Here is a 23,250-nt window from a genome sequence, read left to right on the forward strand (position 1 = left end):
ATAAAATTAAACTCATAAACATCTAAAATTCTAAATAGATGGACACCGGGATTTGAACCCCTGGTAGGTGGTGTGATGCATCCACGACGAATCTGAGATATGTCTAGTGTCCTGACATTTGTAGGTGAACTATAATTTTTTGAACAACTGAAAATACCTATATCTAGTCGAGCAATACAAAAATAAAATTTTATGATGGTCTCTACTGATAGTATAATTAAAACTTATCATGCTAACCACAAAATGCAACGGTCTAAGCTGCTCTTAGGAATTCACAGTTGATAGCAAGAAACAAATGAGATGGTGCCAAATAATAAAAACACTGAGTGAGATTCACTCGAGCAGTACATCCAAACTAGCACAGAGCAGGAGGCGCACAGCCGGAGGAAGGAAGTTGATATAGAGCAACCAACCAACATGGGCAGTGGTGGTATTCCAGGTGAAGAAGAAGTAGCGTACGTCAATCATATCATCTTCGCTAGCTGCTGGGTAAAACAATGGACAGAAAATTAGAAGAGCTCATCAGTTGATAGATATATTGCACAAGAATAGAGTAGGTAAATCGAACGCGCTGCCCCCAAATTAAGGACTGACCTCCTTGCCGGTTCCCATGCCATCACGGTGATGAGATCACTTGCGAGCTCTCCCCGGCATCGTCATGGACGGATTCCTTTGCTTCCTCTTCAACATTGGAGCCTTCGTCTTTCGTCAGGACTACAGGGAGCCCCAAGTCGATTTTGCTTCGGTCTTGAAGCAGCCGCAATGCGGGTGTCTTGGGGTGCGCCTTTACTTCCTGTTCCAGCAGATCAAGCCCCGCCACATCACACCCAAGTGAAATCTCGTTGAGCTGTTCGAGGTGCTTGATGCCAACAATCCCTGATCTCAACTGGCAACATTCGATTTCCATTCTTTCCATGTGGGGCAAGGCGTCCTTCTCAAATCTTATCCCTCTTAGTTCGGACAGCATACTGATACGAAGCTCCTTGAGATTTGGGAACTCGTGCTTTTTGAATGCTAATTCATTCCCAACATATGCTCTGCCATCGAGATTCAGGAGCATGAGGTTGGGTAGTGTTCCAAGTATCTCTATGGCTCTACCATCTAGTTCGCTTAGCCGCAAAAAAATCTTCCGCAGCTGCTTAAGGTTCCTAAAAGAGTCGGGCATCACGCGAATACGTCCATGCAACTCTAGCTTTCTCAGCAGGGGAGGAGGGGAGAAATTGCAAGGACCCAGCCACTCAAGTGTCCCAGTTATGAAGTAGTAACCCTCATAAACACAGAGAGATTGGAGGGATGATAGCTTCTCGATGGCTTCACAAAGTGTCTTGCGCTTCTTGTCCTGGGCCCCCTTTGTTGACACCCGTAATTTTTGTAGCCAGCGAAGTTCACCCAGCTCTTCAATTGCTTTGCTTTTAGTTAGTTTAAGGTCTACAACCTCTAAGACCTGCAACTCCTTTAGTTTGCTGATTCCTGTTGGAACCCTCACGCCTGGTGTCTCTGACCAATGGCTAGAGTAGGCCCTGTGTAGCTCAGCAATAGTATAATTGCGTGCTGCAGAACCAACTAATGGTGTCAACATCAAGGGCATGCGCAACGTATGCTTCAAGCATTTTATTGGTTCATCTGGATCAAAATAGAAGTAGAAGTACCACGGTCCCTTGCTACAACGGAGGATACGAAGCATAAGGAGCTTACTGATATCAGTTGGTAGTGTAGAAATTTCACTCTCTCTTATGTCCAAAACTTGTAAGTTCTGTAATTTCCCGATAGAGCTTGGAAGTGCATAAATAGTGGACCGTCTTCTAGTATGCGTATTCAAATATCTCAAGTGCCGCAACAACCCAATTTTGTTTATGTCTTTTTGTGTCACTGAAAATACTGCATTCTCTAGATCCAAGACTCTTAGCATCGTGAATTGAGCTGAACAAATTGAAGAGCCCACCAACATGGGTCTCTGATCAAACTCACCAAATACAGTTAACGATCGGACACGACTGAAATCCATTCCAACTATTGGGTAGTTGCCGCCATGGCATGACAGATGACGGAACTTCTCCACTATTACTGTAGATACATTATCTCCTGTTGAGTAAACAAAATTCTCCTCTTTAGAAATTGAGACTATAATATCACGCATTATATCATGGACCCGGCAGCTCTTAACATGTCCTTCCATATTCACCCTTGATGGTTGAATCATACTTCGGCTAATTAGCTCATCAAAGTAGCTTTCTCCGACATCACTAATGGTCATTCCAACTCTAGCTCTAACCAACCCCTCCGCTACCCATCTGTTTACCAAATGCCTCCTTTTAATTTCAATATCCTCAGGAAAAATGCTTAGATATAGATAGCATGGTTTAAGATGAGATGGCAAATGGCCATAGCTTAGGGTCACCACCCTCCTTATTGCTTCGACTCCAGGGCTTGGGTTGTTCTCAAGCTCTGAAGGAAGTTGTCTGCACATTTCTTCCCACTTCGACGAAGGTTTATTAGCAAACATTGCTCCTATCGTTACTATGGCTAGTGGTAAACAACCACACTTTTTTACTAATTGTGTAACTATGCTCTTCAGGTTGTTATCATTCTTCATATCTTCTTTACTTTCCCCCATCTTCCTTAGTAGCAAATCTATGGCACATTCCGTCTCTAGGAGCTTAAGGCGGTAGACAAATGGTTCAGTGGTGCATGCATTAGCTACTCCATCTAATCTGGTTGTTACAATCACCCGACTCCTTTTGTTGTTTTTACTAGGCAAAGCAAATTCCCTAATCCATTCCCAGTGATCTGTGTTCCACAAGTCATCAAAAACAACAAAGTACCTCAATTCTTTCAGTCCATCTCGTAGGTGCGTACCAAGGTCGTGTGCTCGGATCGGCTTCCCTTCAAATCTTTTCAATGATTCATGACCTAGAAGTTGGCTAATCATATCTTTGAGCATCTCTATCATCGAAAATGACTGTGACACAACGATCCAAGCACGATGTGGAAAATTATTTATGATGTCTTCCTTACTTTCAAAGATCTTCCTTACCAGAGTAGTCTTACCCAATCCTCCCATGCCAACCACACAAAGCACCCGACAGTGGTCATCATCATTGGCATCCATGTTTATCTTGTCAAGTAACTCCTTTTTGGGGGTGTCAAAGCCTACAAGCTTTGCTTCGTCGATGTTGCTACGAGAATGATTCCGAACATCCTCCATGGACTCGATCTCATCGAAGGTGTTGTTCGCCTCCATCTTGATCGAGTTGTAACGTGTGTTTCTGCTGCTCACTTCTTCAAGTCTTGATTTGAGGTTGCGAATCTTGACAGCTATTCGGTGGCGATCTTTGAGATTTGTCAATTGCTGCAAGAGGCTTTGGTTTCCGACATGGACCATAAACTCTTCAAGACAATCTTCAATGTCGTAGGACAAGCTCCTTACTTGCTCAGCCCACACCTTCAACAGCAGGTCCTTCTTCTTCATTGTTTCAGCAGCTATTAGGAACGCTTGCATTGTTTTTAGCTCATCATTCATGAACCTGCCAAAAAAAAAAACAGTGGTAAAACAAAATTTAGCACTCTTGAGTATATGGAATTCCGAATAACTGATTTTGCTCTGGAAGTCTAAATTCTTGTTTTATTAATTCAGATTAGAAGAATTATTAAAGGTATTGTGACTCAGCGTATTTTTCTACCTCTACATGCCTAGGTCCTATATATGCATGTAAAAATATCTCAAAAAGATGATGTTTGAAATTTTAAGAGTACAAACTTCAAACGAATTTTCTCAAATCATGGAGCAATGACAACGGAGATGACAAAACATGCCATGTACATCAGGGAGTATATTTCCCATTGATACCCTTACCATGTGGACTCATATCACATCTCTTTAATTATAACAAATAAAGTAGAATGAGATCTAAATGGATTGCTCACGGATGAAATCTGATGAATTAATTATCTTTTTTTTTTGCGGAGAGATGGATTTGATCACAGTGATAAATGAAATATTATACTTTCCCCATGCATTTTCACATTATATGATGCGTTAGGTTTTAAATAGATCAATAAATGGATCAATATCTGTACTTTATACATGTCCAAATTCACATGTAAAAGGGGCAGAGCCATCGCCTAGGCTCACCGTCAAATACATGATTGATTTATTTTTTTTTAAAAAAAAAGAATTAATTAAAATTAAAAATCTTGTAGCAAACTGTAATAAATTTAAGTTTATCCCAGACTCGAAAAGCAGCTCCGTCACTGCATGGTCAGCAAGAACGAAATATCGCTGTTCGAGAATAACCATGCAATTAGCTTTCTTTGAAACGCCTCTTTCTTTAAGGGAACTAATTAAACAGAAGGAAGTAAGAAACCAGTACTAATCAAATGGGGACACAGTACACACGCACTCACCATATCTCCTTCTGCACACCCATGAGCAAGCTCATCTCTTCGCCGGCGGCCGCCGAAGCCGCGCTGATGGCGCCCCCCAGCATGGACCTCGCCATGCTCAGCGCCGTCTCCGCCATCTCGCTTGCTTTAATTTACTCCTTGAAATATCAGACTCTCGCTGTATAGTAGCAGCTTAATTTCTCAGGAGCAAGAAGAGGAATACAGCCGTTGGCGCACCAAATAAGCCTCTAATGGCATGCACTTATAGCGAGCGCTTGGGAGCTGAGGCTACGCAACGGTGTATATATATATATTATATATATATATATATATATATATATATATATATATATATATATATATATATATATATCCCTCCAGTTTTAAATTTCAGAAAACTATAACTTTAGTGACAAAACTATCAGTTTGCTACAACATTAGTGACATATTTCAGTTTGCTGCAACAATAGCGTAGAAAATTATCACAAAACTGCAACTTTTACGTTATATGCTGCTACAGTACATATATGTGACAACTGTAGCAACATATAACGGAAAAGTTGCTGTTTTGTGATAATTTTCCGTGCTATTGTTGCAGCAAACTGAAACATGTCGCTAAAGTTGCAGCAAACTGATACATTTGTCACTTACTCCCTCCGTCCCAAAAAAAAGGCAAACCATGGGTTCTCGTGCCAACGTTTGACTGTCTGTCTTATATGAAATTTTTTTATAATTAGTATTTTCGTTGTTGTTAGATGATAAAACATGATTAATACTTTATGCGTGACTTATCTTTTTAATTTTTTTCATATTTTTTTCAAATAAGACGGATGGTCAAACGTTGGACACAGAAACCAGGGTTTGTCTTTTTTTGGACGGAGGGAGTAAGTTGCAGTTTTCTGAAATTTACTCCATTTATAATGGTGAGTTATAAAACAGACAGGCGAAAAGGCGGTCTATAGATCTATAGCCAACTACATCATTGTTTCTGTTTCTTTGGAGCTTCACGAGAAAGGATGTGTTTAGTTCACACCAAAATTGAAAGTTTGGTTAAAATTGGAACGATGTGACAGAAAAGTTGGAAGTTTGTGTGTAGGAAAGTTTTGATTGATGGAAAAGTTGGAAGTTTGAAGAAAAATTTTGGAACTAAACTCGGCCAAAATGAGTTGGACCAAGATATTAATGATTTAAATATATGTGCAGGTAACTATTATATGAGTTGGCTACTATATTAGTTATAGATGATGTGATAATTTTTACTGGCTAGGCTACTAATTATGTTCTTAGTAGTGTTTACGACTACTTTTTTGTCTCAAAATAAGTAAATATTAATATAGTACGAGATGTGACGTATTCTAGTTTTACAAATCTAAACATATGTCATTTTAAATTCGTACTCCGAGGATATATCATATCATATCATATAGTAGGTTAACTTATTTTAGAATGAAGGGAGAACTTAACATTAGTACGATGAGTAATATGTTGAGAGAATCTACTCTATGTCACTGAGTTTGTCATAGTTTAACAATTTGCCATTGATCTTGTCTCTTTCTATAATATACTGTTGATTTTATCAATTGTTCTATTATGGTATTGGGCTTGGCCTTCATTTTTTTAAAAAAAAACAAATACCCTTAGAGACATACTAGGTTAACAATTGATCTACCTCATTAGAAGTTTTAAAAAAATATGAAGCTTTTTATATTTTTGAACTTCTAATAATGAGATAATAAATCAAGTGTTAACCTTATATGTCCATAAGGGTATTTTAGGTATTTTTAAAAGGATATCTAATCCAATAACATATTGTAGAATAATTGATATAAGTCACTGGTATATTATAGAAAAAACAATGTAAGTGGCAAATTATTATACTCGAATAAACTTAGTGACAAATTGACTCCCTACTTTCTATAATATAAGGGATTTTGGTGGGATGTGAAGTATTAGTATTACGAAAAATAATATAACAGGAGCATATCCAGATTCGTAGTAGTAAGATACGTCATATCTCATCTAAATCTTTTATATTATGGGATAGAGGGAGTATAATAGATTCTCGCCATTATTTTTCTCCTAATGCCTAGGAGGTCGTCCTGCTATGTCTGGTGTCACATGGTCTCCTGCTAAACATGCGAACATGGTGTCACATGGTCTCCTGCAAAACATGCCAACTGGTGTCACACATATCAAGTTTCAAATTAGTACTCCGTGAGATGCAAACCATGCACACATACGACCTGCTCCAGTTGGAACAAATTTGTGATACTCCGTGAGATGCATGTCCAAATAAATTGACCAAGCTGGGGCTAGAGCAAGTTTAATAGTATAGCCAACTACTAGCTCTAATTTATCTATAGCTAATCTAATAGCTCATTCATATAATAGTTACATACTACACTATTAATACCTGGTCCCACCTGTCATACACACACTGCGTCTTGGAGTCCGTGCTGTAACTGGCTACAAATCTGTAGCATGCTGCCATTCTCTCTTCTTATTTATCTTTTTAAAATATGTTTGTAACCGGCTTATATCTTATTACTATTGTACCTGCTCTAAAATGGACCCGGTCTTCTAATATAGACTTCTTGCCGATTAAAGGGAAAATAGAATCAGAAACGGATCTGATCACCGCCCGATCGACAGTGAGCACGAATACCTACGACTTGAAAAAGGGTTACCGTGAGATTGAGCTGGATGCCCGGCCGATCGAATCACACCTAAAGATTTAGTCGTTTAAGTTAAGCGGGAAAGATCAGAGCAAGACGCATACAGAGAGAAATCAGCACAGCAGAGTTGGATGTCCACTAGTACGAGCAAGGCAGTCCTCGCTCTCTCCGGATATGCACCATTTTTACAATAGGCCATTCAATTCGTACTACTTTTAGAACATGCTATTTGGACGCGAATTTTCTTCCGTCCGTTACACTCCGTCTCCCGAAGCCGCGCGGCATCAGTTCCTCTTCTCTCGCGCCATTTGCAAGCGTGGGCATCGCCAGCGAACTCCTGTTCCCCTGCCGGCGAGCTCCTCCTCCCCCACACCGGCGAGCTTCTTCACGCACGACGGCGAGCTCCTCCTCCCCCATGCCTGCGAGCTCCAGATGCGCATGCGGGGAGCGGCACGTGGAGGACCTCGGCGGCCAGACCGACCGGCCGATCCATCCACGCCGCCAACGATGGTGGACCCCGCGCCACGGCGGCGTTGACCCGCGGTGGAGGAAGAGGCGCCGCGGAGGTCGCACTCGTGTTGCTCGCCCTGGTGGCGCTCTACGGTGCCATGTCCCTCGTCGCCTACCGCGTCATTCACATGCGCCACGTTCCCCTGGGCGCCGACGCGCCGCTCGGGGACTTCTCCGAGGGCTGCGTGCTCCACCACCTCCGCCGTCTCTCCGTTGACATCCCCGGCCGCCAGGTCCCACCTCTTCCTCCTCCTCCTCCTCCTCCCGCGTAGCGGCTGTCGATCTTGTCCGCCACCGCGCCCGAGCAGCCGTCGACAACGGAATTGCTGGCGCTGGCACGAAATGATGGTGGAAGAACAGGAGTGTCACGGAACGAAGAAAATTCGCGTCCAAATGGCATGTTCTGAAAGTAGTCCGAATTAAGTGGTTTATCCTGAAAACAGTGTGTATTCGGTAGCATATTCTGAAAATTCTCCTCTCCAGTGGGGCAGAGCAAAAAGACTTTTGAGCCTAAACAAACTTTACTATTACAACTAGTATTTGCTATATAAATTTTATCATCAATTCGTTCGACAGCATAGAAATTTGATGAAGTTTTTGTCGGTGAGCTTGGGTGGTCGCGCTAGTGGGCAGGCTGGCAGTCCCTTCGTAATCTCTCCATCTCACGGAGTATCACAAATTTGTTCCAAGTGGAGCAGGTCGTATGTGTGCATGGTTTGCAGATTATACTAATTTGGTATTTTAATATGTGTGACACCATGTTAAGCCTATCAATAAAAAATGTTGGGAGACCTAGACGACCTGCAGCTGTAGGACGACCTCCTAGGCATTAGGTGAAAAATAATGGGAAGAATATATTCTATATCACTCATTGTTGAGTTTTTAATTTACCATTTATATTATGTCTATCTATAATATACCGATAATTTTATCAATTATTCTACAATATATTATTGGTTTGGGTATTCTTTTTAAAAATACTCTTATGGATATACAAAGTTAACAATTGATTTATATCATTAGAAGTTTAAAAAAATATAAAAAATTTCATGTGGTCTCCTTACACAGTATGAATGTTTGTGTATAAATTTCAAGTTTTTTTTTGCATTTCTAGTTTTATAAATATGACTTATCCGTTACATGCTATATAAAATACTTTTTTATGTTATTGTTTTTAATGTAAATCATATTTCATACGATACATAAGATATTTTTTGCTATTATCTTTTGTGTAAGCATATTCTCTCTTATACACCGTAAAAAATATTTATCCTAAAAAATAAATGTACCATAAAAAACTTGAAACTTATATACAAATTTCCATGTTGGGTAAGAAGGAAACTAAAAAAATTCAAATAATAATATAAAAAATAGTAGAACCCACGTATCAGTGAGCCTTCCCCTTCCCCTTCTTCCCATCAACACCATCGCCACATCACAAGCAGCCATAGCCAAGGCGCCACTCCCCATGCACCGCTTCCGTGGTGCGTGCCGGATGCGAACTGAGATGCCATGGCTGGGTCCGGCTGTGGCTTCAACGGCCTCCTCCATCACTTTTGGGAAGGAGGAGGGGAGGAATAGGATAAAGAGAAAGAGAGGACAGAGGTGGATGAAGTGTCCCACTATTTTTAAATTTTATTATTTAACTGACATGTGGGCTCACATATTTTACCTTATCTTTAATATTGTTAAATTTTGCTTCATGTGTCACATCAATGCTACGTTTTTCATAGTTAAAGTAGTCACATAGGCATCACGTCGGTTGAAACCACCGCCCAAACCACATTGGGACTTATTTTGCACCGGTTTTAACAGTTGAGGGACCTGTTGCATATGGTTTTCTAGTTAAAGGACGAAAATCGGATTCGTTGACGAGTCTAAGGGATCTCAGATGAACTTATTCCTAAAACTATTGATCAAAGCCTACTCATATTAAGCCCGCTATAGGATGGTCCCACCGCCCCTGGGCCGGCAAGGTTGGGCCCGGCCCATTTGTCCACCACCACCTCCACCACCTGACACGTCGTCCCGTTCTCCTCCCCCAACGCCGTCTGCCCTGTCCTCTCCTCATCGACCGGCGCCGGAAGGGAAGGAGCAAAGTGAAGATGATCTACCGCAAGTGGTCGCTGCTCTCCTCCACCATCCTCATCTGGGGCGGCGCCGCCACCGCCGGCCTCGCCGGGGTCTTCCTCTTCAACGCCAAGGTTTACCCGCCATGCCCCCCCTCCCCTCCCCATGCGTTCCTTGCCCCTTCACGTGTGGTAGCTTGCTTGCTCCCTTCGTTTCCCCTTCCTAGATTTGTTCTTGTAACAGCCTGGATCCGGCGCCTTCAGCGTGGAATGCCGCGCCCGTTGAGAACTCTAGGTTTGGGGCAGTTTGTTTTTGTTTTTTTTTTTTTTTTGCCCCCTGTTCAGTTCATTAGTTGATGATTTTAAGTCCGATATAGTGGTAGTAGTAGTTAGGAATAATCATGTGGGTGATTAGAGTATCTTGGCTCCTGGAATGCTCGAATTCGACTTGCGTTGAGTATCTTGTGCCTTCTGATTTGCACACCAAATTGTTCGTTTCAATGCTTGCAGGAAGAGTGTATTAGTTTTAGAATAATAGTAGTAATAGCTGTTATCCTTGGTGCATCTGTTACTTCGTTGTCATCTCTAGTGCTCTTAGCTCGTGAATTTTTATTTCTTTAGGAAACTTACAATGCAAAGCTAGATTGTGCTGTACAATTTATAGATTTATCATTTATATCGGCCGTTTAAGAGCTTGAGAAGCGTGCAAACGAAAATCTAGAATCAGAAAAGAACCATGAACAGTTATTAGATGTGTCAGTGCTTAGTTGTTCGTTTATGTCATTCAATTAATCCTCAGGTGTTGTTCATTATATGCCTGCAGCCCTCTAATTTTTTGATGAATTAGCCTGGGACCAATAGACTCAGTTGGATTTCTGGGTTAGATGATTGTGGTTCACAAGTAGTCAATCACATGCAATTTCGGCAGATTACACACTCCACTCACCCATTCAGTTTATTAAGCCTGCAAGGTCTTCATTATATCTTTCTTTCCAGTTGAGAAAAGGCTTGATTTGTTCACCTTGTAAGAACAGAAAAATTATTGTTTATGTTTTGAGTCTAATATTAATCTATTTGCATGGCTTGTAAAAAATCATGGAGCTCATGTTGGAATGGAGTTATCAGTTACAATGCATTAATGCTACAAAATAATCTACCTTTGAGCACAGTGATCTATTGATTATGCAAGAATGGATGGATCAACAAACACAAAAGCTATGTTATTGTTATGAGCTCGGGATGGGTTGAGGGGGGTTGTCAGCTTTGTCATGCTTTCTGACATATTAACACGCTAATTTGGGGCCTGTTGGGAGTTGAGCAATAATATGAGCCAAATATCTTATCTTTGATGATGATAAACTTGAAGCTCATCTCAAGCATCCGTGAGACGAATTCGAGGAGATTGTTGGTATTCCTTGAAACCACTGTGTTGTGGGCGCCACTGGACAAGTAATATAATAAGCATCTCCATACAATGATAGACTTATAACCATGAAATGTGCAGATTATGGCTGGAAATTGTTATTTGTTCTGGCGATTTCCTTCAGGCATCTGAACTGCTGAAGTCATGCTATCTTCCGTGTATAGGCTACCAGGCTACTGTTTCTCAGAGCTAGTCAACTAAGTTAAACCGTGTCTTTTCAAGTTCTCATTACAGAACTGCTTTTGTTAAATTTCTCCATTTTGGTTCCTTGAGGCTGCAAGGGTTCTGGTATACCACCCATTTCCATTGGAATGAGTTGGAACTATATCCATATTTAATAAATATCTTTCGGTGTCTATTGGTTTCTGATTCTGATTCTAAGTAACAATAATCAGTAGTATTGAATTGCTTACTAGAATAAGATTTTAATCCCTAAATTGTAGAGGTTGTCACTATTGAGGTAAAATGGAACATATATTTTAGTCATCTTTAATTTGGTGCAGTTCTATTTTGGTGCAATAGGAGTATGGGACTTTACTTGTGCATTGACTATTCTATCTGTTCTTGTAAACTGTTTAGCTTTCGACTCCTACTTTTGACATTATATGTTTATACTTGTGAGGTTTCAGTTGATGGATAGTTCTTCTCGTGCAGTTTGGCTCCTACTTTTGACATTTATATGTTTGTAGTCATGAGGCTCAGTTATTAGTTGGGAACACTTTTTTTCTTATCGTCCAGCTTGAATTAGTCTTGTTATCAATATCCAAAGTCCGTCAATATGTTCCAGAACTTGGTCAGTTTCCCTTGGTGATCAACCTATTAATGCCAAGTTGCCTACAGCCACCTGTTCTTAGGCTGCCTTCCAGAACTGATCCAAGTGTGACTGCACTTTTGTTCACAAGAAATCCAAGCGTGCCTGATCTAAGTTCCTTGTTTTTCTTTTCAGTCTGTTTTTGTTTAGTTTGGATGTTCACAGCTATGCTGTACAGTACTTGTGAGCTTGTTTACAGTTAATTGGATGTATAACCATTTCTTGTATTCTGGCAGGAGAAGTTCCAGAAGTATCTTTCCGGTGAAGGCCAGAGGCTCAGGCAGCAGGACAGAGCGGCGATGGGCAAGAACTAGCGAAAGACCTCAGGCAATTTCGATGGCGCAACAGGTGTATTTGACAAATTTTCCCCCTCCAATGGCTTTGGCTCTTTGTACTCTCTAAACTAACTCCACAATAAATCGTGAGGCTCGTGGCTGAAACATGGAAATGAGCTTTAGCTCTAGTTTCTGGCTGCTGTGCAGCCCTTGTATAAAATGATTTGACGATTTCGCTTTAGCCTCTGATAGCCCTTGGTTTATCAAAGCATTTTTACTTCGTTTTGATCAACTTGTGTGACATGTCGATGTCCAACTTGTGTTTTGGGTGCTCTGAATGAATAAAGGTTGTTTCATTTGACGGGACATCGTAAATATCAATGCCAACTTTTGCACTTTAGTGGGCCATACCGCAATATAATCAATCGTAAAGCTCAGTGTTTTTCTTCCTTAAAGCATTCTGCATAATTATCCTATTTGCTGATGCAGACGTGCAGTTCATCTGCTCGTGGCGTTGTTGTGTATAGAATATTTGTAAGCAAGTAATAACAAAGATATCCAGTCAGAGACAGCGACTGTAATTTTATTCAGTTGATGATCTGAAGTGCGGCTTTTTACTGTTAACTCGTAGTAATAAGCGTTTTCTTTTCCTTGAGACGACGTCGGCCAATATTCGAGTTCGCTGATGCAGCATATCTTGGATCTTTTCGAAATAAACAAAACCAATCCGAGTCAGAAAGCAACTCGTGCCTGTCTTTTACTCTTCTTTCCTGTTTTTATTATTAGATATGATAGAGAAGACTGTGAAAGTAATCGAGCTGTACTCTTATACAGAAGAGAGCATTTACTGAAAAAAGAAATTAGCTGGAAATGATGTGCATAATAAAACATGACTGAAAAATATATAGAGCGCTGCAGCTTCTGAGTCCAGAGCACCGAGGTCAAAGCTTTCAGAAATCAGAAGAAGCATGCACATCCTTTGATACTCTGTTGAATCCTCATAATATCTAGTTTAATACTCATATATACAAGACAAATCCTTGATAAAAGGAGAATAACATTTTTGGCCAATATATGGACAACTACCGGGCTCAGATATACTACTTCCTTCATTTCATCATATTATAAATTGTTTTTATTTTTTTTATCAAACTTTGTTGAGTTTGACCAAGTTTATTGAAAACTTTAGCAGCATCTAAAGTATTAAATTAGTTTAATTAAATTTAACATTGAATATATTTTGATAATATGTTTGTTTTGCCGTTAAAAATTCTACTATATTTTAAAAAAAAACTTTGGAAAGTTTGAAAAAAAATCAAACAACTTATAATATGAAATGGAGTACTAATCAGAGAGCCAAAACGGCCCCTTTGAATCGTAGGAATGAAAAACGAAGAAATAGGAAAAACACAGGATTTTAATAGGAATGGAAGTGTAAAACATAGGATTGCAAAACACACAGGAACGGTCGTTTGATTGGATTGTAAAAAAAACTCAAGAATCGGATGAGAGATAGACTCGAAGGAAATTTTTCAAGACCTTTGAGCTCTTGCTAAGGTCCTTTTTGTTCATGAGACTAATCCATTAATCCCTCCATTTTAGTCCATAAGAATTAAAACAAGGGTGATTTAAAGAGACTAAAAGTGCATATTGAAACTAAAATCAATTAGTCCCTCTTGGAGGTATTATAGTGACTAAAGTGGCAGTCTCTCTCTTCTCTCCCTCGGTCCACATGCCTTTAGTCCCTAGATCCAAACGGTAGGGGACTAAATTTTTTAGTACATGGATTAAATGGTCCAAACATTACGTTAGTTCCCTCCAAAATCTCCATAGGATTGTTCGTTCCATAGGAATTTCAAATGATTGGATATGATCAATCTTTTGATTCAAAGTCATTCATTGAAATTTTTTAATTAAGGGCATGTTCACTTTGATGTCAAAAAAAAAACCTTACCAAATTTTGGTAAAGTTACTAAAATTTTGGCATGATTTCTTATATAGTTACCAAAATTTGGTAGCAAACTAAATATAGCCACTTTTTTTAGTAAATTTACCAAAATTTGGTAAGGTTTAAAATAGCATCAAAGTGAACAGGCCCTAAAATCTTTTAAAATTTAATTGTTTTTCTTCCAAATCAAATAGACTCCGTGTACTATATTCGCGGGGCTGTCATCTGAGAAGTTACTGGAATACAGCGACGAGACGAGAGGAGGAGAAGGAAGGGAATCTTGGTTGGGTCGGGATTGGCGCATGCGGCCGACAGGATAGCCCGTCGTTTCTCGCGCTGCCCGTACACTCCCTCCCTGTGTGCCACAGTACGATCGAGCTAGCAACCCATCCAGCAGATAGGAGTCGAGTACTAGATGGATGAGCACGCAGCAGTCGCACGCGTGCGTTACGTTTACGTTTACGTTGCGGCTTGGCCCAGGGCCGTCTTATCCGGCGCAACACCAAACCAAACCAAACGAAAACCGGTGGGACGCGCGCTGCCGTCTGTTTCGCCCCACCCCGCCCGCCGGAAACCAACCTGTCGCCCAACGGATTAATTGCAGCTGCGACGACCGCTTCGCACAGTACGTTGCACTCTCACTCTGCACCCGTGGTTTCAGGAGAGAAACCCACCCTTTTACAACAACCAACATGCATGCAGAGATGAGCTAGCTAGCTATATAATTGAACGAAGCCAAGTCGTCCCAGACCATCTCTCCCTCCCTCAAGGCCATCGTCGAGCACATTACACAGGAGTGGCCACGGTCGTCTACTACGCTTTCTACTTAGCTCACATGGTTGAAGTAACGACACTGATGAACTTGCTCATGCACTCTCTTGAGAGCAAAAATCTACATTAAGAGAACCAACCTGCCGTTAGATATGATGGAGTCGAGGTACGTCAAGGTGGATTCGCGCTTCTTCCTCGTCGACGACAACTCCTCCTCCTCCTCCTCCTCCTGCGCCGCCGCCGGCGGCGGTGGCGGCGACGGCGATTACCACTACCTCGACGCCTGCTTCCTCTGCAAGCGGGACATCACCTTCAACCGCCACATCTTCATGTACAAGTACGTACCACGACCACCATCTTGATTTTTTTTTTCTCTCGTTCAATCTCATGCATATTTGATTGATTGATTGGTTCTTCGATTATTCAGTGATTCATTTATTGATTGATTGCGTATATATGTGTTGTTTGTGCAGGGGGAACGCGGCGTTCTGCAGCGACGACTGCAGGCAGGACCAGATGGACATGGACTCCGCGCTCGCCGCCGTCAAGCGCCGCCACCGCACGCTGCAACGCAGCAGGGACATGTCGTCCTCCTCCTCGCCGGCGCCGGCTGCGGCACAGTGCGCCGCCAACGAGGCGGGCCTCTTCGCGGTGATCCCCCGCCGCCCCACCGTCGCTGACCTCACCACCCACGCTGCTCCCGCCGTGTCTGGCACTGTGTGATCGATCGACGAGCGGTGGTTTGTCTCTGAATGTTTTTGCCATCTTCCAAGATGGTTCATCGTTGTGCTCAGCTGCTATTAGCCCATGTCAAGAATCAAGATGCATGAGGTGAAGACGATGAGGCCATGCGAACACTAGTCTATCTATATATAGTATAGTAGTAATCTCCTGGTTATGGAGAGAGAAAGGTGTTGAAATTAAGAGAAATCAATCGAGATCATGATGATATTAGATTCCAAATCGAGACATGTAACATAAGTGTTCATGCTTTCTCCATCATGCTGGAGCCTGTACTAAGTTGAAGGATCGATCATGCATGTAGAATTAACTAGTACTGGTACTGGTTTGGTTTGAGCTTGATTTCAGCTAATTAATTAAGCCTTCTGCAAAAATTTATGAATTCCGTACTCTTGAGGTACTGCAAACGAATTAGTTTCTTCTGCCGATGGTTTGATCCATCTCCGCCATAATTAGCTATGCTGGAGGTGTAAGTTGATGAGGTCGTGACCAAGAGATCAGCTCATTCCTTAATTTCCTTCCGAATGAAGACTACAGAAATATCAAAATAAATTAATCCATTACGTAATGATGGAACATAGATCGCCGGAGCTCCGCCGGCGATGAGTCGTTGCACGGTCGAGACCGAGCAAGAAGACGACGACGACGACGACGAACTTCCCGATTAATCTGGAGGCCCAGCACGGACGATTACCTGCGGCCCAAGAATGGGGAAGTGATTAGCCCATACTAATTGGGCCATGATGGGATTCTGACTAATTGGGCCTGAACAGGATTTCGATTTCTCACGGCCCACAAACGGATTTCAGTTTACGTGTGCGGCCCATATTTGCAGATTGGTAGCGATCGGAAATTTTACAGATTGGCCCCTGTATTTCTCTCTCTCGTCTCTCCTTCGAGCCTCCCGCGCCGCGCCGCGTTCTCCCTCTTCCTCCACGCCGCCGGCGAGCGCCGCCCGTGTCCGCCACCGCCATGGCTGCGCGCCGCTGGGCTTGGGGACCTCCAGCCCGCGCCTTCTCCACCATCACCGCGAAGGCCACCGTGCCGCTCGCCCACCTGGCCGAACTCCCCACGTCGCTCCCGACCTCCCGCTACACCGTCACCCCGCCCGTCCAGCCATGGCCGCGCCGCCTCACCGCGCGCAGCCTCGCGCGCCTCCTGCTCCGCCTCCCGACGCCGCACCTCGCCGTGCTCGCCTTCCGCCACGCGCTCTTCCACGCCGCCCCGCCGCTTCCCCCCTCGCTCCCCGTCTTCGCCGCCGTCCTCTCCCGCCTCCCCGCCGCCGACCCCGCCCTCCTCCCCCCCGTCCTCTCCGCCCTCCGCGCCGCCAACCTCCCCGCCTTCTCCGACCGCCCCTTCCTTCCCCTGCTCCGCTCGCTCCCGCCCCTCCCTTCCCTCCGCCTCTTCCTCTCCCTCCCCTCCTTCAACTCCCACCCCTCCGTCCGCTCCTTCAACGCCCTCCTCCACTCTCTCGTCTCCGCCCGCCGCCTCCGTCTCGCCGCCGCGCTCTTCCGCGCCGCGCCCACCAAGCTCTACATCACACCCAACCTCGTCTCCTGCAACATCCTGCTCAAGGGGCTTGTTGGCATCGGTGACCTCGATGCCGCACTCAAGGTACTCGACGAAATGCCTGGCCTGGGAATCACCCCGGATGTCGTCACCTACACCACGGTTCTCTCTGCCTACTGTGGGAAGGGGGATATTGAAGGTGCTCAGAAGCTCTTCGATGATATAATCGCTAGTGGACGTAGACCAGATGTTACGATGTACACCGTGCTCATCGACGGTTACTGCCAGTGCGGGAACCTCCAGGATGCAGCCAGAATTATGGATGAGATGGAGGCTGCTAGAGTGCAACCAAATGAGGTCACATATTCCGTGGTGATAGAAGCATGCTGCAAGGAGGAAAAACCTATTGAGGCACGCGATTTTATGCGAGAGATGCTGGGGGCAGGATATGTGCCAGACACAGCGCTAGGTGCTAAGGTGGTTGATGTGCTATGCCAGGATGGAAAATCAGAGGAGGCGTATCAATTGTGGAGATGGATGGAGAAGAAGAACGTGCCACCTGATAACATGGTCACAAGCACATTGATCTATTGGTTGTGCAAGAATGGAATGGTCCGAGAGGCGAGGAACCTGTTTGATGAGCTTGAGAGGGGTTTCAAACCAAGCTTGCTGACGTACAACTCACTTATTTCAGGATTATGTGAAAATGAAGAGCTACAGGAGGCTGGGCGGGTGTGGGATGACATGGTTGAACGAGGGTATGAACCAAATGCCATGACTTATGAGGCCTTGATCAAGGGATTATGCAAAACAGGGAAGCCAAATGAAGGGGCTACAGTCTTTGAGGAAATGGTGTCTAGAGGTTGCAAGCCAAGCAGCCTTCTTTTCCAAGTTTTGGTTGATAGTCTTTCGGAGCCAAGACATGAGGATACCATTAGAAAAATTCTTGAAACTGCAGCTTTATATGGTCGGTATTTCCTGGATGGTGATTCTTGGGAAATTTTTGTCAGGAAGGTGGTAAATGCAACTGATACTTCGAACAAGCATCTCGATTTAGTATTAGATATGTGATCATGTGGTGCTGAGAAATGTAATCATCAAATTCAATAGCAGTGTCCTTCTACAGAGATATCAGGATATTGTGGTTCTCTGGGCTTGCTATTCCTGGGATGTGCAGATTGGTATAGGGATACACTGGATAAATCAAAGAATGTGAGCTATATTGACACCATCACACCGGTAAGCACTAATCAGTCTCTAGGGCATGCCTTTTGATGTCAAAGCATCAGTATTCTTTGTTTATTTATTTGTACTTGGCAATATAACTGCATATTCCTTTCGCGCAAGTATGCTACATTTTGTTTCCAGTGTTGAATAACAATGGGTTTGGTGACCCAAATAAGTACCTTTCAAAACTTCCATTACAATTCTGAAAACTCAAGGAATACAATAATACAACACCAATTTCTCATCTTTACATGGTCTGGGAAAAAAACAGTGTTTATCCTATTTACGTTGGCCCCTACATGCTCCTTAAGATTGTCCAAATTCTCCCCAGGACTGACATACAATAGGAGATCCTCAAGTATAGACTGGGCATCCGTCAACAACTACACCTTTAGCAGTGGGGCAAGAAGCCAGAGGACATCCATCCAAGTCATTGCCCCACCAGTTCAAACTGATGTTCTCCAAGCCTAGGCACAAGTAAATCAAAACAGCCATGAATGCCAAACCAGCATCCAATGCACCTGAAAGCAGATAATTGTGCCGCTCCCACCAGTCACGTCGATATCTATAGACCACATAACCTGACAAGAAACCAACAAGTATCCATGTTGTGTAGTTGACGGCAGTGGCAGGCGGCATCTGGCCAGTGGCACCAATCAGCACAGGCATGTTTATGAGCAAGATCCAGTTCTGGTTTGGGAATGCCTTGTGTGCAAACCAGACAAGGACAGGGGCAATAGCTCCACCCAAAAAGAACCAGTTTACCGCCGAGTAGGTGCCTAAGTCCCCAAATATTCTGCGTGGGCTAATAAGACCCCATATGACTGATGCATCATAGAACACATGATCTCCTGGGCAGGTCCAAGGGCTATCTGATGGGAGGAGCTCAGTGTTACAGATGTTGGGAATTGTCTCCATCAGCCACCATGCCGTTCCAATGTACACAAATGCTGCAATCAAAGTTCCCACCACCTGCCATGTTCCAAGAAGTTCATTAGTGGCACAATGCAGCAGGATCATGTTTTTACTTCTTTTAGGAGAAATGGCAGATAAACTAAATGGCTAGTAAAGCTAACCTGAGCCATAAACATGGTCCTTGGTGGAATCTTCATGTAGTGACCCAACTTAAAATCTTGAAGAAATGTCAGGGCCTGGCTCATGCTGATGTAACCATATACCTTGAAACACATATTTGCTACCGGTCGTCCAGGGTACAAGTACCCCATGATATACTCTGTGATGATGTTCAAGCCTGGAGTCTGCACACGATGGGAAATGATGAAGTGCTGAACTGTTTGCTCTAGAGCTATATGACATAATATGCACAAGGTATTAAAATTTAATTTGTACCTGGTTCGTTGTTGCTGTAATTATCCCAATTGGGAGGGTGAAGAAGAAGGCAATGGCACATGCAAGTAAAACACCCCACCAGGGCAACTGGAGTTGCTCAATGTAGTATTCACAAGCAAATATGGTGACGGCAATGTTAGCAATGAGGATGCAGACAAACCACCACTCAGGAACCTGCTTATATCTCCTCATAAGTTTTGTATGTATGTCCATCCTTTTTTCTTGGAAAGCTGATTTACTTAATTGCCATATTTCACTGAAAGCAAACATTATGATTCTTACCTACTTCATTTTATATCGCAGGCAATAGACTGTCCAATTCCAGATGAAACTTACCTTCCGTGGAAGAGGAGAACATGAACAATTGTTGCGGTAAGGGATGCAAAACCAACGCCATATGTGACAGCAAAGAAAGTGCTGAGGTATAGTGGACCATTCTTCTCGTAGGCCTTTGTGTCGAAATGGAAATGAGAATCAACAATGCTTGAGATATTGTACTTTTGGCCAGTTGAGGTGAAGAGACCATCAGAAAATATGGGGAAGTTTTGTGCCTTGTAGAAATTGAACCAGTAAGCAATCGGTGTGATTATGTACATGATGAAGAAGAAGCCAGCAGCAACATTTGCAGTGGCAAACCATGGGCTAGCAAGAGGACTCCCGAGGTAGGAGGAGACGGTGGACCAGTCGAGACCGATCGCGCCAATGCCAAGGCCACTGAGACCTGAGCCGAGCTGCTGTGCAAGCACAGAGTGGGGGAAGACCCAGCAGATCCAGGAGAGGGAGGTGAGCATCTGGAACAGGTAGCCTGGGAAGATGTAGTATGCGAAGCTGCAGATGAATGCCACAAGGAAGAACTGGTTGCGCGTCAGCCCACCTTTGCTCCTTGCTTCCTTCTCGTGAAGCGCCCTGATGAGCAAAATACATTTGCAAATGTGTAAGTTGCATTTAGTACCAAGTTCTTTGGCTTTAAAAGGTCATTTGATCCTTGCAAACATTTGTACCAAGTTCTTTGGCTTTAAAAGGTCATTTGATCCTTGCTGATGATCTGGGGAAGAACTGGTGGATGTAGCTGTGTTGGGCCACAAATTAGCCCGAACTGGGCCTTGTTATTGGGCCGGATCATATGCCCTCCTACCCTACATGGCTGGGACCTGGGGAGGCCACCAATTCATTGAACTTACGAATCTCTAACAAATTTAATTTACCGTAAAAAAATTAATTTAGACAGCACGAGTTAATTAATGGTCACATCTTGTCCAGCTCAATGATGGGCAGTTTATACGGTTTTGCTGTTTGCATTAACTATATTTGCTAAATGTTGTGTGATGTGAATGCATATATTTTTCTCTTCTTTTGTTTGAACCGTTTCATTTTCTTGTAGGACCCAAACTATTCCAGCCTCTTTGATGCTCTTGAATGCAAGCAGGACCAGTCTGACGTGTCATGATTAGTGACAGCTGGCTAACTTGGCATTTGATTCATCGATCGATCAATCGCTTATCAAAACGCGCGAGAGTCTTACAACTGAAACGTCAAATTAAACACCTACGTGCAAGCATACGCATCTCACACATATTTACATTTAATTTAATTTTCATAGTTTTACCAGCAGAAAGCAAGCTCTGTCCAACCACTAAATTTTGGAGTACTAATTCAAAGTCCAACCTCTATGTTCCAGCTGATTAATTAAGGTATATAATCAATGCCAAAAATATCTCTAATCAATCAAGATGAGATACACATGAACCGATTTTAAATTTGCTCTTCATTCTTAAACAAAAGAAAAAAATGATTTTCTTAAAAAAGAAATACTAGCTAGATGTGCTGGTTGAAGAGAGGAATGGTAGGTACCTGAAGAGGGAGACCTGCACGAGGTTGGACGGCCACCACATCGCCGCCGGCTCCACCAGATACCGCCGGAATATTCCCGCCCACCCGAATCCAAGCACCTGATCATCCACAACCTCGATCGCATTACACGACACGAACACCAAACGCAAAAACAATCATGCATATAACCTGATCGATCGAATGATCGATGGTTGAAGACGACAAGAAATCTAAAGAAAAAACAAAGTCACTTTCGATCTGCCATGGATGGTAGCAACTAGCAAGGTGACGTACGGTACCTGGGTGGTGAGGACGACGAGGAGGGAGACGAAGAAGGAGATGTGCTTGCCGTAGAAGACGCGGACGGCGGTGATGACGTGGATGGCGTACACCGTGCCGGCGCCGGAGTTGGCGAAGATGGTGATGAGCACGTGCTCCTTGACATTGAACGGCCCCGGGTTGAGCGTGAACTCCCACGGCCGCCCACGGAAGAAGGCGCGCTCCGGCAGCGCCGCCGCCATGAGGCGGCCGAGCGGCACGACGGCGATCTGCGCCGAGATGGCGGTGATGGTGAGCGGCTCCTTGCGGTACCAGAAGAACTGGTTGAGGAAGGAGAGCACCGCGCACGACGCCGTCCCCAGCACCCACATCCTGAACGTCAGCACCGGCGTCTCCGGCTCGTCGCTCACCGGCACCGTCAGCGCCACCTGCTCGATCGGCGAGTTCTCCTCCTCCTCCAACTCCGGCGACCCCCTCGACGTCGATGGCCGCACTGCATATACACATGATCCGATCAGAGCAGCAACCAACCGGAAAAAGCTATGAGCTAAGCTTCGATGACGACGATCTTGCTGAGCTTACAGAACGGGGCGGTGATCTCGTCGTCGCCATGGCTGTGCTCCTCCTCCTCCTCGCGGTCTTCTTGGTGGGAGGACGCCATGGCTGCCATGTGTGTGTGGAGGCGTGTGGCTAGCTGAGCCTTTTACTCTTCATCTTTAGCAGGAAAACGACGTTGCTGCAACTGCAACGTACGATGCGTGCCATTACTGATAAGCTATCAATCGATCGAGTTGGTTGTTTTGGACTTGATTTGTGATGATGAGATCATGAGATCTGAACATATTATTTGCATGCCTGTTGCTAATTAGAAGAGTAATGTACTCCATTGTGATTAACTACCAGTCTAAGTCTACTGCTGCTGATGCTGTTCACGCTAGCTCTGAAAACTCAAACGGTTGACTTGATGCAACTGCGTGAGATGGAAGACATTACTATACTAATTAACGTGCTTGCTTAGCTGGAATGTTTTTCTTTGTTAATCAAAGTGTCTAACGTGCGTGCTTCATGCCAGATCGATGAGGTCTGAGAAATGATGAAAAATGACAAGCAATTTTGCCTGCTTTTTTGTTGTTAGCATGCATTTAGCAAAGCATGTTGTCATGTGCTCTCATCATTTGTCCCTTCTCTGCAGAACATACATCCGTTCCATCACTGACAAAATTCCGGCAAGCTTTTCGATGGATTTTTTCTGTCCAGGTTCAATGAACCAACGCTAGAAGCCTCTGATTTTTTGTCATTAGGCGATGAGAATATGGAGTGAAGAACCTGATGCACAACTGCGTACAGGTGTAAATTGTAATCCAAAACATTTAAGCAGCGTCTTGTTCTTCTCTTCCTGTCTCTTTCTTTCACGGAAAGCTAATATGAAAAATCAAAAGGTTCGTTGGT

The 23,250-nt window shown here is 43.6% G+C and overlaps 5 protein-coding genes and 1 long non-coding RNA gene across 9 annotated transcripts; 4 read left to right on the forward strand and 2 right to left on the reverse strand.

The window, feature by feature from the left end:
- Nucleotides 1–2,624: 2,624 nt before the first annotated feature.
- On the reverse strand, nt 2,625–4,676 carry LOC4339959 (putative disease resistance RPP13-like protein 2). The gene is given in 3 exon segments (XM_015787880.3): nt 2,625–2,800; nt 2,803–3,524; nt 4,405–4,676. Coding segments are annotated over 3 exon segments (870 nt in total). The 5' UTR covers nt 4,521–4,676; the 3' UTR covers nt 2,625–2,768.
- LOC107281415 (uncharacterized) lies at nt 3,087–7,009 on the forward strand. 2 transcript variants are annotated; one of them, XR_010741968.1, is made up of 3 exons: nt 3,087–3,224; nt 3,316–3,454; nt 6,474–7,009. It is a non-coding gene; the product is annotated as an uncharacterized lncRNA (long non-coding RNA). The 2 variants fall into 2 exon arrangements; XR_001546836.3 differs by lacking the exon at nt 6,474–7,009 and having other exon boundaries at nt 3,316–3,652.
- Nucleotides 7,010–9,611: 2,602 nt separating this feature from the next.
- LOC112939253 (succinate dehydrogenase subunit 8B, mitochondrial) lies at nt 9,612–12,521 on the forward strand. The gene is made up of 2 exons (NM_001426616.1): nt 9,612–9,772; nt 12,108–12,521. Exons 1-2 carry the CDS (start codon nt 9,674–9,676, stop codon nt 12,183–12,185), a joined length of 177 nt encoding a protein of 58 aa, NP_001413545.1. The 5' UTR covers nt 9,612–9,673; the 3' UTR covers nt 12,186–12,521.
- A 2,325-nt stretch (nt 12,522–14,846) lies between these two features.
- On the forward strand, nt 14,847–15,988 carry LOC4339960 (FCS-Like Zinc finger 15). Its single transcript, XM_015785948.3, has 2 exons — nt 14,847–15,202; nt 15,339–15,988. The coding sequence occupies exons 1-2, from the start codon at nt 15,018–15,020 to the stop codon at nt 15,586–15,588; spliced, it is 435 nt and encodes a 144-aa protein (XP_015641434.1). The 5' UTR covers nt 14,847–15,017; the 3' UTR covers nt 15,589–15,988.
- A 475-nt stretch (nt 15,989–16,463) lies between these two features.
- LOC4339961 (pentatricopeptide repeat-containing protein At5g16420, mitochondrial) lies at nt 16,464–20,915 on the forward strand. 3 transcript variants are annotated; one of them, XM_066311555.1, is made up of 3 exons: nt 16,464–18,354; nt 18,674–19,895; nt 19,996–20,733. In XM_066311555.1, the coding sequence occupies exon 1, from the start codon at nt 16,579–16,581 to the stop codon at nt 18,184–18,186; it is 1,608 nt and encodes a 535-aa protein (XP_066167652.1). In that variant the 5' UTR covers nt 16,464–16,578; the 3' UTR covers nt 18,187–18,354; nt 18,674–19,895; nt 19,996–20,733. The 3 variants fall into 3 exon arrangements, with proteins under 3 accessions (XP_066167652.1, XP_066167653.1, XP_025882000.1); XM_066311556.1 differs by having other exon boundaries at nt 18,674–19,891; XM_026026215.2 differs by lacking the exon at nt 18,674–19,895 and having other exon boundaries at nt 19,996–20,915.
- LOC4339962 (oligopeptide transporter 7) lies at nt 18,486–22,664 on the reverse strand. The gene is made up of 7 exons (XM_015788639.3): nt 22,384–22,664; nt 21,822–22,294; nt 21,544–21,641; nt 20,029–20,598; nt 19,693–19,948; nt 19,419–19,601; nt 18,486–19,314 (listed from the first exon to the last, which is right to left on the reverse strand). The coding sequence occupies exons 1-7, from the start codon at nt 22,469–22,471 to the stop codon at nt 18,697–18,699; spliced, it is 2,286 nt and encodes a 761-aa protein (XP_015644125.1). The 5' UTR covers nt 22,472–22,664; the 3' UTR covers nt 18,486–18,696.
- Between the last annotated feature and the right edge of the window lie 586 nt (nt 22,665–23,250).

The sequence above is a fragment of the Oryza sativa genome, chromosome 6 (genome assembly GCF_034140825.1).
Source record: "Oryza sativa Japonica Group chromosome 6, ASM3414082v1".
NCBI lineage: Eukaryota > Viridiplantae > Streptophyta > Magnoliopsida > Poales > Poaceae > Oryza > Oryza sativa.

Excerpts from the sequence above, each read along its gene's own strand:
- LOC4339961 (XM_026026215.2), top strand. The coding sequence starts at position 16,579 with ATGGCTGCGCGCCGCTGGGCTTGGGGACCTCCAGCCCGCGCCTTCTCC.
- LOC112939253 (NM_001426616.1), top strand. The coding sequence starts at position 9,674 with ATGATCTACCGCAAGTGGTCGCTGCTCTCCTCCACCATCCTCATCTGG. Across the intron at positions 9,773-12,107 it reads TCTTCCTCTTCAACGCCAAG|GAGAAGTTCCAGAAGTATCT; the intron begins GTTTACCCGCCA and ends GTATTCTGGCAG.
- LOC4339962 (XM_015788639.3), bottom strand. The coding sequence starts at position 22,471 with ATGGCAGCCATGGCGTCCTCCCACCAAGAAGACCGCGAGGAGGAGGAG. Across the intron at positions 20,599-21,543 it reads GTGCAGGTCTCCCTCTTCAG|GGCGCTTCACGAGAAGGAAG; the intron begins GTACCTACCATT and ends TTTGCTCATCAG. Across the intron at positions 19,315-19,418 it reads GGACCATGTTTATGGCTCAG|GTGGTGGGAACTTTGATTGC; the intron begins GTTAGCTTTACT and ends GGAACATGGCAG.
- LOC4339960 (XM_015785948.3), top strand. The coding sequence starts at position 15,018 with ATGATGGAGTCGAGGTACGTCAAGGTGGATTCGCGCTTCTTCCTCGTC. Across the intron at positions 15,203-15,338 it reads CGCCACATCTTCATGTACAA|GGGGAACGCGGCGTTCTGCA; the intron begins GTACGTACCACG and ends TTGTTTGTGCAG.